This window comes from Cnephaeus nilssonii, assembly GCF_951640355.1.
Source record: "Cnephaeus nilssonii genome assembly, chromosome: 15".
Taxonomy (NCBI): domain Eukaryota; kingdom Metazoa; phylum Chordata; class Mammalia; order Chiroptera; family Vespertilionidae; genus Cnephaeus; species Cnephaeus nilssonii.
Window position 1 is genome coordinate 22,609,625 of NC_137086.1, and position 15,203 is coordinate 22,624,827.

Sequence of the window (15,203 nt, forward strand, 5' to 3'; positions counted from 1 at the left end):
ATAATACTAATTTCAGCGTTTATTTTCAGATATGTTTGCTTAAAAAAAAATTCAGTCACTCTGGCCTGTCTTTCTCAGTAGTTACAGCACTGGCTTGTGCATTGAAGGGTCTTGGGTTCGATTCCTGGTCAAGGGCATGTACCTGGGTTGCAGTGCGGCAGGCAACCAATTGATGTGTCTCTCTCACATCGATGTTCCCCCTCCCTTCCTCCCTTCCACTCTCTCTAAAAATCAATGGTGATTAATTTAACTGTCAGCCCTTCTCCCTTTCCCTGAGGTCAGAAGTAGAGGGTGAAGAGTGAGGCTGAAATTTCCAACCCTCTAATCACTTGGTTGTTTCCCCTGGCAACCAGGCCTCATCACTAATCATCAGGGAAATGCAAAACGACAATGAGATAGCCCCGCATACCTGTCAGAATGACTATTATCAAAAAGGCAAGAAATAACTAGGTGTTAGCAAGGATGTGGACAAAAGGGAACCCTTGTACACTGTTAGTGGTAATGTAAATTGGTTTAGCTACCATGTAAAGGAGTATGGAGATTTCAAAAAATTAAAAATAGAACTACCATATATGATTCAGCAATTCTACTTCTGGCCATTTATCTGAAGAAAATGAAAACACTAATTCAAAAAGATATGTGCACCCCATGTTCATTGCAGCATTTTTACAATAGCCAAGATATGGAAACAATTTAAGTGTCTATCAATGGGTGAATGGATAAAGAAGCCTATATATATATATGGAATATTTCTCAGCCATAAAAAGAATGAAATCTTGGCATTTGCAACAACATGGATGAACTCGAGGGTCTTATGCTAAGTTAAATAAGTCAAAAAAAGACAAATAGCTTGTGATCTTTTATATGCGGAATCTAAAAATCAATAAAATTGGAAAACCAAGCTCATTGACACAGAGAACAAATTGGTGGTTGCCAGAAGCGAGGGATGGGTGGTGGGAGAAATAGGTGAAGTTTTTTGTTTTCTTTTAGTTTGAATAAATTGAATAATAAAAGAAAAAAAGATGATCCTTAGGATTTTCAGGCTTTAATTCTGGCATAAGGAGTGATTTGTCCACGTTTTTATGTGCTTTGGTTCTGTGTTTAACAAGCTGTTGTGAAAAATTCAGATCTTGATTTTGATTGATGATCTTGCAGAAGTTCAAGGGAAGAAGTCATCCAGTGTTTCCACACCAAAGCTTTTGGAAGGCCAGCGCCTAAGCAGTTTGACCTTCGGGTGCTTTTTGTCCCGAGCGAGGAGTCCTCCTCAAGTGGTAAAATCTGAGGAAATGAGCAAGATACCATCTAAAGAACCTGAGTTCACTGAAGGAAAAGACATAGAAGGTATTTATGAACTAGCAGAATTTGCTTTGACGTTTTTTAAAAGGGAAAAATCCTTATATAGCTTAATTTTCCTTTTTTAATTTTTAATTTTTCCATCACTCAAAAGGGTCAATATACAAAATCTATCTGAATGATTCATCCTAGTTTCCTTTTTTTTTTTTCTTGACAGGTTCATGTCTTATGAGAATACTTTTAAAGAGCACTTCAGCATTTAACTGTGTATCTAGCTATGGTGGTGTGTGTGTTTTTTGAGAGAGAGTCTGCCAGTGAGGCAGAGGAGAAACTGATTTTCCCCTCTTGGTACTTCTTCCTGCAGTAGGAAGCAGTGATGTTTAAAATTACAAAAGGTTTACAGCCCAGCTGGCATGGCTCAGTGGTAGAGCATTGACCTATGGATTGGGAGGTCATGGTTCGATTCCTGGTGAGAACACATGCCTGGGTTGTGGGCTCTGTCTCAGTGTGGGGCATGCAGGAGGCAGCCCATCAATGATTCTTTCTAATCATTGATGTTTCTATCTCTCTCTCTCCCTCCTTTCCTCTCTCTGAAATCAATAAAAAATATATATATATTTTTAAAAGGTTCACAGTTGTACCTACATGGTACTTGTTTCAGCTTAGAGTTTCAGATTAGAACTATGAACTTTCTGTTCATTATTTATTTTAAATATTTAAAATTTTATTTTAAATATTTAAAAATTGTCATAATATTAAATATGACATTGCAAATTTCTAAAGAAAAAGAGCATCAGGGGACAATTTTTGTAACTGCTTTGATTTTCCCTTTATTGCTTCAAAGAGGAAAATATTTGCTTAGATGTTGAAATCCTGAACCTCTGTGCAGATTCATATTCTTCTTTCAGTCTTAAAGCCCCTCTAAATTTTGCTTTGTGGTGCAGCTGCTGGCTTTGTACCTAGGATGACTTTTCCCAGGTATTTCAGGGAGACTTGAATTTGAATCTTCTCTATTTTCAGTTCCCACTTCGCTTCCCCCAAAGGAGAAAAATTATAGCCCTAAAAGTCTATACTTGATTATGAAATTCTGAAAACTACCTAATGTTTTTTCAGTTAGAAGGCTCCTTTGCTACTCACTTTTATGCCATTACTTGCATTTTTGTTGTTGTTGTTTGCTGAGAAGGCTGCCTGTACTGAAACTTTTGTTCATTTGCAAAGTGATTTAACGAAGTGCCTGATACCAAATTGCAGAGTTTATTTGTTCAGCCTCTATATCCTTAGTTATAAAGGTCATACCTGTGTTTCTGTTTTCAAAGTTTATTTTGTACTCTTTGATCTAAAATTTTAGTTCGCTGTTTCTGAAGCCAGTGGTTTATTCTGTTAATTATGTTATAAACAAAACAAGCCATATCTAAAGACATTGTAGAAGAGTGTAATTCTTATAATAAAAACACATTTTGAAGTTATGATTAAACCAGAAGTAGAGGGAGGAAAGCCTTTCTCTGTTTATGTTTTCTTCATGTTTTTGCATATTTCATGTATTGAAGTTTGGAAACCAAGTTTGTTATTTAAACTATATTATGTTTAAACTTACTTAGGATGACTTTGAAATATAATTGAAAGAGGGTTGTCATTCTCTTTGCTTCTAAAATCACTTTAATAGTGTCATTTTTTAGTGGCTGCTTTCTTGGATAGGTAGTGTTGCCCTATTTCACGTTTTGCTTCTTTGATTATCTCTTCTTAGACTATTGTCAGTTCCCCCCCCCCCCCCCAGCATGTTTATTTGTAAAAGCAGGTTCATTTTGATACTATGCTATTGAAGTGTTAGGGCTCCATGTTTTATATAAAGCTTATTGTTTCCAAACTTGGGTTTAAAAAAGTCATACAACTAGAAAAGAATAATGTAAATTAACTTTATTCTTATGAAAACTCCAGTTTTTACAATGTAGTTACAAAAAGCTAAATGCACAGAAAGATTATATTATTAAAGGCAAACATGCCAATACGATATATGCTTTTCTAGAAATGGAAATTCCAGAAAAGTCTGTCGATAACCACATTCAAGAAAACAACCGAGGTCAGAGAACTTTGCGTCAAACCCCTTGTGGCTCAGAACAGAATCGGAAATCAAGAATAAGCTTTGCTACAGAGGGCGGCGTATCCCAGAATTCTGGGGCTCCCGGGAGTGACTGGAGTTCCGATGAGGAAGACGGGAGCAAAGGAAGATCCAAGTCCAGGTACACGTCCACCCTTTCCAGCCACACGTCAGAGGAAGGGGTCCAGTGTAGCAGGATGGGCAGTGAGACCTATCTGACAGCGTCCGATGACAGCAGTTCTATATTTGAAGAAGAGACTTTCGGCATAAAGAGACCAGAACACAAGAAGCTGTATTCTTGGCAGCAGGAAGCACAGTGGAAAGCTCAGAATAGTCTTCTTGGAAAAGGAAATCCTGAGTCAAGTAAAAAGGAGCACGATAGTTCCTCAGATGAACTGAATAAAAAATTTCAGTCTCAGAGGCTAGATTATTCATCGTCATCCAGTGAGGCCAACACCCCAAGCCCTATTTTGACCCCAGCGTTGACCCCAAAGCATCCTAACCTACTGCCTGGAAAAGGAACCCAATTAGTGCCTTCATCCAACCTGCCACCCCCAAAGTTAAGGATTCCTAATGTTTTCAGTATAAGTGTAGCACTGGCCAAAAGGCACCTAAGCCAGCCACAGTTAAGTTCCGATAGGATGTTTGGTACAAACAGAAATGCTATAAGCATGATCCGGCCACTGAGACCCCAGGAAACGGATCTGGATCTGGTGGATGGCGACAGTACAGAAGTTTTAGAGAACATGGACACCAGCTGTGACGATGGATTGTTTTCCTATGACTCCCTGGAGTCCCCATGTTCAGATGACCAGGAAAGCTGTGACTCGGCAAAGAAGGCGGCGTGCAGCAAACCTCCGACTCCTCCCCTGCACCGTTTTCCCTCCTGGGTAAATTGTATTGCTGTGTGTAACACACGCACACTATTTTTTTTCTTAACACTCATTTTCAGGTTTGGCTTCTTTTCCTGTTTCTTTTCAAATCTACCTATGTTCTGATCATTCCCTGTTTTCAGAGCAGAATCTCCCCTTCTCTTTCTCACTGAGTTCTGAGTCAATGAGAAGTAGGACAAGGGTAAGACAGATGGGAGAACAAAACATTACCTTTATTCTGATTAAACTGATTTTAGAGAATTGGTGGGCAGATGAGCTTTCTAATACTGGACCTTGGAGCTAGCTGATTGATTCACCGCTGTTGCTAGACCCCCTTCAGGCTGCAGCCGGTGAGGCCTGCCCCTCAGAAACTTAAAGCCTAGAGCAAGAACAAATGGTTGTTCTGAAGAGAAAGGAGAGAGGAAGGTGCTGGACTCTGCATGTCCAGTTTCTCCTTCTAAGCTTACCGATCACATTAAACCACTCCTCCTCCTTGGGGAGGGGAGAGTGAATAGTTGGGAAGAGATCAGGAGTGTTGAATTACTGGAGCTCCCTCCACAATTAAGAAAACATCTGGGGTGGAGAAGAAAGGTTCCTCTCTAACTGTATAATACTTGTGGGTGAATTCTCAACCAGGACGCTTCACTCTTACTGGCCATCAGTTTTTGAAGTTAATTATTTAATTGATTGGCTTTAAGAGAAATTTAATTTTACTCTTTTTGAACTTATAAACCCATTCCTTTAACCAAAAGCATCTTCCTAAATATCCAGAATAGATTGAAATTCTTCCATTGAAACACTGACAATTAATACAACAATTAACCCATCAATTACATGATTTCTTAGGAATTGCTAGATTTAAAAATTCTTCCTCTATTTGAAACAAAGTGAAATGATCTGTTCTGTAGATTTAAGTTTTCCTTCCCATTTTGACATAATTGAACCTGTGGCCTCAAGAGAAACACCTGGGTTGCAGGAATTTTTGGTTTTTGGAGTCATGTTCGGTTATTATTTTTTTATTTAGTAAGAAATGCAGTTTTTAGCAAATTAAGGTGACCATGTTTCCTAGTATAAATTCAGACCTTGAGCTGTATATGCTCTTATTAACTTTCAGAAGAACCTTTCATTGTCCATATGAAACCGTCTGCAGTTTATTACTAAATTCTGGACAGCAAAAAAAAAAAGGGGGGGGGATGTTATTGGCATGTGAATCTCTGGAATTCCAAATATGTTATCCTTTAGGCAGCGTACTTTTCTTATTATGTTGAGATTTCCAGAGATTTAGGTTAGGCTTTCAAGTTTGTTTTAGTTGGCAAACCATTTTACTTTTTCTTTTTTTTTCCTTTCTTGCTTTTCCTTGGCTGCTGAAACTATTCAGTCCTGAAAAAGTACTATTGTTTTTTCACAAACCCTTTAGCAGACTGGCCAAGTTTGAGATTTTATTTTTGTTTATTGGTATTTTCAGGTTTTACAAAAAAGAGATGTATTCCAATTACCTCAATTTGTCAGAGTTTATTTTAAGGATTTTTAAGAGTTTAAGACATAGCCTATCCTTATTGAACTTGACTATCATTTAAAATTCAGTAGTCACTCTAGGGGGACAACATGTGATGATTGAACAGTACCTCTGATAGTCAGCTCCTTAGAAACTGTTGACACCATTGCCCCTGGTCCAGTGGCTCACTTGTCCTCTCCTGTCTACAGCGAGTCTGCCTCTCTCACCACTACTAACTACTCCTCCTCACTCTCCCATGACTTCTCACTGCCTCACATCTCCTGCTTACTATCTTATCCTATATAATAAAAGGCTAATATGCAAATTGTCCCCTCAACCAGGAGTTTCGCCGGAAGTTTGACCAGGGGGTGGGCCAGCCCACCAACCACCTGCAGTCTCTCTCCCATCCGGCCCTGCTCCCAATAGCCCCCACCCCCACCCCAATTTGGGATGGGGCCGGCTGGCCAACCTCCCGTGTCCCCTGCCCCCTGCTGGCCCAGCCCGATTGCCCCGATCAGGGCAGGCCGGCCGGACCCCACCTATGCACAAATTCATGCACCAGGCCTAGTTTTTATCTACCAGTATCTCTCTGTTCTGCCAACTCTGCCCACAATCACACTCTCAAAGAAACTGCATCTGAGTCATTCAGTCAGCCACTCTTCAATCCAAAGTATCTCAGACAGTTAGAGATTCTCATGCCCGTGACCTCACAGGCCCCTGGCTAGCACAGTCCTGAACAAGACTGCCTTAGGTGCCTACTGTACTATGGTCCAGACAACTGTGTCCAGGTTAGAGTCCCTATTCTCACAGGGGGCAGGGTTAATAACCTTTTTAGTACCCATTTCAGAGCTATCTCTGAAATGAAAAAGAGAAAGCAAAATAACCTACTTTTGGAAGAAGATAATATTATACATTCCATTGCAATTCTCACATTTACTATTTGACCTCAGGTGTTTCTTCTACTTCATTGAAATATGAAGGTAATAACACTTAATGCTACTCTATCTGTGATTTCTGATTTCAAGTTTTTTCTTTTTTCTTCAACCATGTTCTAGAATGGTAGAATATTAAAGGCAATATTTATGTGTAGTCAATGATTAGGAATGGATACTGGCTTCATGTTACAACTATTCAAGGTTTTCCATTTTTTTTCTTTAACCATATTCTAGAATGGTAGGCTATTAGAGGTAGTGCTCGTGTATAGTCAGTGATTGATTGTGAGTAAGCTTTCTATTACTTTTTTTCTAGCCTCAAAAGAATTTAAAATACCGAGCAAAATTTTGGGAACAAAGAAAAATAATGGAATTATTAATGGATGGAAAAAACCTCTGCAGTGCTATTCACAGTGGCATATTTTAGTTGGCAATGGTGACAGTTTTATAATAATGCTGTACTCTAATGAATATTAAATGAAAAACATATGTATTGAAAGTAATCATTTCTTTGCTTTAAATATTCAGTTTAAACTTCTCTTTTACATTAGGAAAGCAGAATTTATGCTGTGGCCAAATCAGGCATTCGAATGTCTGAGGCCTTCAATGTGGAGAATGTTAATAAAAGTAAGTGATTTTGCATGCTATCACATGAATGAACCTTGAGGACATTACGCTAAGTGAAATAAGCAGTCACAAAAAGACAAATACTGTATGATTCCACTTATATGAGGTATCTAAAGTAGTCAGATTCATAGAAACAGATAGTAGAATACTGGTTATTGGGAGGTGGGGGAAGGAAAGGGAGAATAGTTGTTTAATGGGTATAGAATTTCAGATTTGTAAGGTAATGTTATCAAGATCAGATTCACAACAATGTTAATATGCTTAACATTAACTGAATTGTACAATTAAAAATGGTTAAAATGGTAAATTTTATACTTTTTTTACTACAAAAAAAATGTTAAAATATAAAAATAAGTGATTTTGTACTGCTGTTTCACTAACCAAGAAATTCCTAAATGTCTAAATAATAAAATAATAGAGTTATTTCACATTTCAGAAAATGATTTCTAGGATTGCTGATTTATGTTTTAAAATTCAGTATAGGGGCACATGAACATACAGTTCTCATGTACAGAGTACCTCATTATGTTTTTACCTGGAAAAGGCTAAAGCAAAGAAACTGTGGAGTTTCAGCTGTTTAAAGGAAAAATATTGGTCTCTATGTTCTCTTTTTCCAGAGTTGAAAACGCATTTCTCTCTTTTCCTCCCTCCCTCCCTCCCTCCTTCCTTCTTTCTCTCCCTCCCCCTCTCCCTCCCTTCCCCTCTTTCTCCTTCCCCCTCTCCCTCCCTCCTTCCCTCCCTGTCTCTTTCTTTCATCAAAAATTTATTATAGAGGCAACACATGCCAATTATATAAAAATAAAATCACAAAAACCTGTCTGGAATAAAAAGAGAAATTTTCCTGTGGTTCCTTCTACCTATCCTACCACTAATCCATATCTCAGAGATAACCACTGATATTCTGTTTCTTTCCAACTATCTCATGTTCTTACATTTAGGAAATTGTATTCTAACCTTTCAACATGAGATTCACCTGATAAAGGCCTAAGAATGATAATGTTTTAACACCATGTCAGTAATAATCAGAGAATATCTTCATAGGCTACTGCTCACTGAACCAGTCAGCAGATGTTTGTACTTATTTCTGCCCAGACTGAGCTGGATGGAGATGCCATAGAAGTAAAAGCCATGATCCTTGCTCTCAAAGAGCTTACCGTCTAGGTGGGGAACCAGTACACATCTATATATATATAAAAGTCTAAATGACCGTTAAAACCAAATGACTGGAATGACCGGTCGACCAGTCACTATTACGTGCACTGACCACCACGGGGCAGACACTCAACACAGGAGCTGCCCCCTGGTGGTCTGTGCACTCTCACAGCCAACCTCCTGTGGCCCCGCCCCAGTGCCGGCTGGCCCCCCTGATAGGCCCCAATCTCCAGCCAAGCCAAGGGACCCCACCCATGCACAAATTCATGCACCAGGCCTCTAGTGAGGAAATAATGAACAATGTAATAGAGTGTATGATTAAACCTGCAAATGCCATAATTCTTAAAGTAGACTATAAACCAATAATCATGTGTGTTAATCCAATTTCTCTTTTAATTGGAAATTTTGTTAATTCACATTCATAAGAAATAGACCTAAATGCTGGTTAGAAGTTTTTGTGTTGTTTTTAAAAAAATAATTTTGTTTTCTGTTTCAGATTCTGTTGCAATGCTTTCCTATACCACATCAGGACTTTATACATCTCTCATATACAAGAATATGACAACTCCAGTGTATACAACATTAAAGGGGGTAACTCATTATTGTTACTGTTAAACATGTGGATCTCTTCATGATGGATCAAGAAGACTGTTTATTCAAGCTCCATATTCCATTCTTGTCAGTTTCCACAGACTCTCCCTTTATGGGGAGTTTTAGAAATTCACTCTACTATAGCATAAAAAGATAAGAAATGAAAGATCTGGAGAAAGTATTTGTTCTTATCAGTATTAGAGATCTGAGTCCAATTTTGTTATGTCCCATGTGGTACTCCACCCCCTCCACGGTTTAGTTAATTGTTTAAAGGAAATATATTACTAATGATGCAATGAAAACTAATTTAGAAAGATCTTTGTATCACTGCCAGGGCTCCCCTCCCTTGCTTGAAGAACCTTATTAAAATAAGTATCACCAGGTATTCATGACCTTATGTTTTCAGGAATCTTTTATAAATCGCCACATGCCTTGCTAATTAGAATTTGGGACTTAACAACATGACCTTGGTAATGGCAAAACATAGTCTTTCATTCCTTTAAAAACATGTATTCCATGGCTGCTTCTGGTAAAACATTCTATATCTAAAGAGAGAGGTGACTGTAGAGATGGACATACAGAGGTGGTTCTGCTTTTCTGTAGAAGGCGACCCAAATAAGCAGCAGCCCGTTCCTGGACGAGTCCTCTGGATCAGAGGAAGAAGAGAGTTCCAGATGCAGCTCCCGGACGTCAGAGTCCGACACGCGCAGCCGGAGTGGGCCAGGCAGCCCCAGAGCCATGAAGCGAGGTGAGCGAAAGGCTCGGGCATACAAGGTGACTCCAAACCATTCAGAATACTTAGTGGGACTTTTATCTCTGTAATAGGATATTTTAAAAAGTCAGAGCACTTATTTTAAACCACGGTGACGAGAGACTTAGCCTGGGACTAAGACACTTTTATTCTCGATTCTCTTCATATTCCCAGACAAGCCACATATACTTTTTTGTTTAACCTTTTCTTTCATGTAAAAGAGAGGACACTTTATTATGGGAATAATTTATTTGGATAATTTATGGGATAGATTTATTTCCGCTCAATTTGTTACACTCCTAAATGGCAACAAACACATCTAAAAATCTGGTGATTAATCTGATAGTAAGATGGAAAACAATAAAAAAATTACTTTAGATATATTTGTGATTTTTAGTGGATTTGGAAGAAATTTTTGGCTTAGGAAGAGGTTACAGAGAGATTTCATCACAGTAAATGGTGTCTATAGTTACAAAAACTATGCCTTTGGCCATGAAGAACTTTTAAAGCAGAAAACAGAACTAAGGGGTAAGGACTAACATGCAAGTCTTTAAGGAAGTCAAAGGAACATTAATATTTAAAATGATTAAAAGCAAAGCTATTTTTGCATATATAAAATATATACATTAGTTCTTCATGGCCAAAGGCATGAGACTAAATCTAGCGTAGGAAGGCTTACGATTTAGGAATAGCTGTATCCTTAAGAGAACTCACAGCCAGCGTTTGGACCACCCAATTATTAAATATTGACTTAGATTTATTTCTTTATTCATCTAGGTGTGTCTCTGTCTTCTGTGGCTTCTGAGAGTGATTATGCTATCCCCCCAGATGCTTACTCCACAGACACCGAGTGCTCACAGCCGGAGCAGAAGCTCCCTAAAACTTGCTCATCTTCCAGTGATAATGGGAAAAATGTAAACACTGCATCAGGTTTTGTTCATTTTTTAAATTAAGAAATCTGTTAGTTGGAGCTTCCAAAGGAAACTGAAATGCTTTTTAAAAATCTCTTTGTAATTAGGAGCCACTGGAAAAATCTGGCTATTTATTAAAAATGAGCGGTAAAGTCAAGACTTGGAAGCGGAGATGGTTTGTTCTGAAAGGTGGTGAATTACTTTACTACAAATCTCCGGTGAGTGGAAAGTGCTCACTATGTGGTTTCAGAGAGAAAGGGAGAGGCAGAGACAGGAAGATCAATGATGAGAATCACTGATCGGCTGCCTCCTACACGCTCCCTCCTGGGGATGGAGCCCTCAACCCGGGCATGTGCCCTGACCAGGAATCAAACCTCGACATCCTGGTTCATAGGTCAATGCTCAACCAGCTGAGCAGTGCTTGCTATTTGGAACTGAATTCCTCAAACTGGAATTCAGATTCCTGATTGATTTTCTTCCCTGTGATGTTATTAATTAAAGCATTTCTTATTATTGCTACTACAGGTAATCACTTTGTTTTTGGTTTTCTTCCTTTCATACAGAGTGATGTAATTAGAAAACCCCACGGCCATATTGAACTTAGTGCATCCTGCAGTATTTTAAGAGGAGATAACAAACAAACAGTCCAGGTACTATTTTAAAAGCTATTTTTTTTGTATCATGCAAAACTCAATTCTCAATTATTCAAACTAATAAAGAAGAGATTGGATATTCACTATTTTGTAAAAATTTACTGTGGGTTTGATGACTCAAAATTTATGGAACCCCAGGAGTTCTTGGTTAAAACCATAATATAAGCTAAGTTTCTGTTGAGTAACTCTCCACTACTTTATTTGCCCTTTATCACTTATACTGTTCTTTCTCTATACTGAATCTCCCAGCTATTCTCAGCTCTCAAACTGTCTAGCTATTTTAGGGGAGGGTTATCGGATAAATGAAGGTTTTAGTAGTTTAATGTATATTAAATTCAGGAGTGTTTGTATTTAAATACAGAACCAGAAAGTGGCAGTTCTATGAACTTCAGATGCTGTTGACACCTAAATGGGAAGGATATTGGTGAGCGGTGGGGCTGTATTAGTTCCCACTAAGTTACACCATAGAGGAGCCCCTGACCATTTCACTCACAAATAGGCCAGTCTTGACAGAAACCTGTTACATTTAAGACGTAGGCTATTGAAATAGTTTAGTTTATGTGATTTAAATTCAGACACTTTGAAATGCCTTTAATAATCATTATTATCTTGCTCCTTGGGAGGGTAGACTTTGACATTTATTAGATAGTTACATTATCAATGTTTCCAGTGGATAATACCTGAGAACTGTCCCAAAATGTAGAAAGGAGAAATCATGGAAACTTTGTCTTGGAGCATGGCAGATAAGGGTCGTTTGTAAGCTTCTTAAATATCTGGAAAATTTGACGTATGGTTAATTTGAGTCTGAAAAATTGCAAGTTCATAATGTCTGATCACATGTTCGTTCCAAGAACTCTTATGTGCAAGATCTTATTTTATTTATAATTGATTTTTTCCAGATAGATAGATAGATAGATAGATAGATAGATTTCAGAGAGGAAGGTTTCGGAATTGACCCTTCAGTCCACAGGCCGACGCTCTATCCACTGAGCCAAACCAGCTAGGGCGATTTTTTTCATTTCTATAACAACTCCTGGCTTGGTTAAAAATGTGTTATTTTAGTACAGTCTCCAGTCATTCTGCTCCTCACTTCAACAACCAGGAGCCTATAGCACATTTAAAGGAAAGTGTTTTGAGTAAACAAGATAAATCATCACCTAAAATTTTAATACTATGGAAAGTTTAAAGTAAAGTAAAGTTGGAAAAAAATTTTTCAATAGAATGTTAATCACTGTAATTCTGACAAAGTGGTTAAAATATGCTAAATTACTTATGGAGTCATTTATTTCCCACCTAGGATTCAAGGTTTAGCATGTTTGTTTCCATGTTAAGGGGCAATGTGTAAGGAAATGCAAATATGCCTACATCTTCAGCGTTCCCTTTCCTGTCTCTCTCTCATCCCATCCCAGTTGACCACTGAAAAGCACACATACTATCTGACTGCAGATTCTCCCAATATATTGGAGGAATGGATTAAGGTGTTACAGAATGTTCTTCGAGTACAAGCTGCCAACCCGCTTTCCCTGCAGCCTGAGGGCAAACCAACGGTGAAGGGCCTGCTCACGAAGGTAGGAGGCCTCTGTGTGCCTGGCAGGGTCCCCCCCCCCCCGATCGGGAATAGTGGGTGTTAGAGAATATACATTGAATATTTATGTTATCCTGGAGTGGAGAAGGGTATTTTAAATAGAACGCCAAAGACCAAAACCATAAAGAGGAAAAATGACAAACTTGACTGCTATATATAAAAATCTAAATGTTCTTACTCTCGAAAATTCTCTAGGCAGAATTTTTGAAAAGGTATTTGAAAAGGTAGATGAAATGGCTGAAGAACAAGCTTTTTCTAATCGGTAGGTAAAGGATACCAATGGGGGAAGGGACAAAGGACACGAAGGGAAGGAGGCAGAGCTGGGAGAGGTCAGATGAAATACACATGCTCCATAAGCATGTGGAAAGACATTTTGACTCTCGCTAATAATGTTCTTTAAAAAGCACAACTTGAAATAATAGATCTTTTTAAAAATCTGGTCAAAGGGGGACATTTTTAACATTATGAAATGCGGTATTGACACACATTGAGACATCTGCTAGTGAGAGAATTACTCTAGAAGGCAATTTGGCAATGTCTTGGCCAAACTGTTTATTCAGTAAATATTTTTGAAAGAACAAATGAATGAAAAAAATATTAAGTCTTTTAAAAACATTTATACATACCCTTTGATTCAGTAATCTCAGTCTAAGTAATTTATGCTCAGGAAATGGTCTTAATTTGTAAAAGATTTAAGTATAAGGATGGTCATCACAGATAGATGTTCTCTATTAAAAAGAAAGAGATATAATTAGCATATACTGCAACACAGATCTTAAGTGTAGAGTTTGATGAGTTTTGACAGATATAGAACATTTCCATTACCCCAGAAGGATTACTTGCATGGCATAGTTTATAATAAAGAAAACTTGGGATCAGTGTAGATGCAGAGTAGGGGGTAGCTTAGGTAAATATGTATTTAATCAGATAATGCTTTACTCTGTAGTCATTTTAATTGTTAAGAGTAATGTTACAGAAACATGATGTGTTGGGTGCTAAAACAAGTAGAGGGCAGTATTATATTCACTCAGAATGTGTATAATGCTTTAAAGCACAACTCTTGTTAAACATATTCATAGAAAAGAAGGCAGCTATTCTTACCACCAATGCTGCATGGGAAATTTACCAGTGTATATTGAATACGTGATTTGATTTGATTTTTGCTTAGTTCCCTTTTCTAACTTTTTAATGAGTAAGTTTTGATTTATGCAGAAAAATATTATTTAATTTTTAAAATTCCAGTTGGTTTTGACAGATATTTATATCACTTTTAGAGAAATACAATAAAATATTTGTACACAAAAATAACCTCTACAATCATTCATTAGCCATGTGCTTTGTTTATGTAAGAGGTGGAAATTTTAGATGTTGTGATGAGCTATGCCACCATGTAATCTATACTTAATATTAATATGGGAATGTAGGTGGGTGTTACTCAGTAATATTTACAAAGACTGACCAGCTATTCCAAAAGTAACAGAGTCAGTACATTCAACCAAGAAATGAATGACCAGTGTGTTTTGTTTTCAAAATATTGCATTATCATAAAAATGCTTTTTCGGTTACTGATGGGCTAGAAAACTCCCTGGTACTGTGAAAAATATATATTTTCCGGTGAACACAGTGCTACTTTAAATCACATTCTTATTTTAATTTATAATGGCTAGTTTCCCCCTTTATCAAGGACCATGTATAGCAAGCCCTTGGAGTTTAATATGATTCCATGGCCAAGGGTTTGTTAATTACCCCAAAATTAGTTTGTGTTTTCTGTTTATTTGTTTGTCTGTCTGTTTTAATCAGCATGGCTTATTAATTTATCAACATGGTTGATTAATTTTTGCTCATATTACATTTCCGCTGTTCTCTGCTTCCCATTTCACAATTGCATTTTCAATAAGTAAAAGTTGATGTGATTAGCAGATGACTGAACCATTACGGCTCATAGACAGGGTGCTAAGGAGGTTTTCTTCCTACCAGCTACGAACCCTTGTCCACCCCATGTTTTCACCCTCAGAGCCTTGTAACAGAAAATGTCCCTCAGTTACTCTTGGTGACTTGTTCTGAGCTCACATTCAGGCTACAGTATGGATACTGTGGAGCAGCTTTGAGTACCTTAGAGGGGAACAGGTTTTTCCAAGGTGTCACATTGCTATGAAGTATAGAAATACGTAGGTAGATATTAAGAACTTGACTGATTTGATTCTGGGTATTCACTCTTGCAGCTTTTACTGCTTAGGATGAAACAT

General features: G+C 37.8%; 1 protein-coding gene across 6 annotated transcripts in view; it reads left to right on the forward strand.

The window, feature by feature from the left end:
- The window catches only part of PLEKHH2 (pleckstrin homology, MyTH4 and FERM domain containing H2), a 71,324-nt gene that overhangs the window by 21,693 nt on the left and 34,428 nt on the right, over positions 1-15,203 (forward strand). For all 6 annotated transcript variants that reach the window (XR_013814594.1, XR_013814595.1, XM_079791537.1 and 3 more), the window contains 9 exons: positions 1,156-1,341; positions 3,317-4,278; positions 7,239-7,314; positions 8,963-9,057; positions 9,661-9,805; positions 10,586-10,722; positions 10,827-10,937; positions 11,283-11,369; positions 12,782-12,940. Coding sequence is in view for 4 of the 6 variants with exons in the window: in XM_079791537.1 (XP_079647663.1) it covers positions 1,156-1,341; positions 3,317-4,278; positions 7,239-7,314; positions 8,963-9,057; positions 9,661-9,805; positions 10,586-10,722; positions 10,827-10,937; positions 11,283-11,369; positions 12,782-12,940 (1,958 nt within the window). In the remaining 2 variants the exon portion in view is untranslated. The remainder of the gene's footprint in view (positions 1-1,155; positions 1,342-3,316; positions 4,279-7,238; positions 7,315-8,962; positions 9,058-9,660; positions 9,806-10,585; positions 10,723-10,826; positions 10,938-11,282; positions 11,370-12,781; positions 12,941-15,203) is intronic.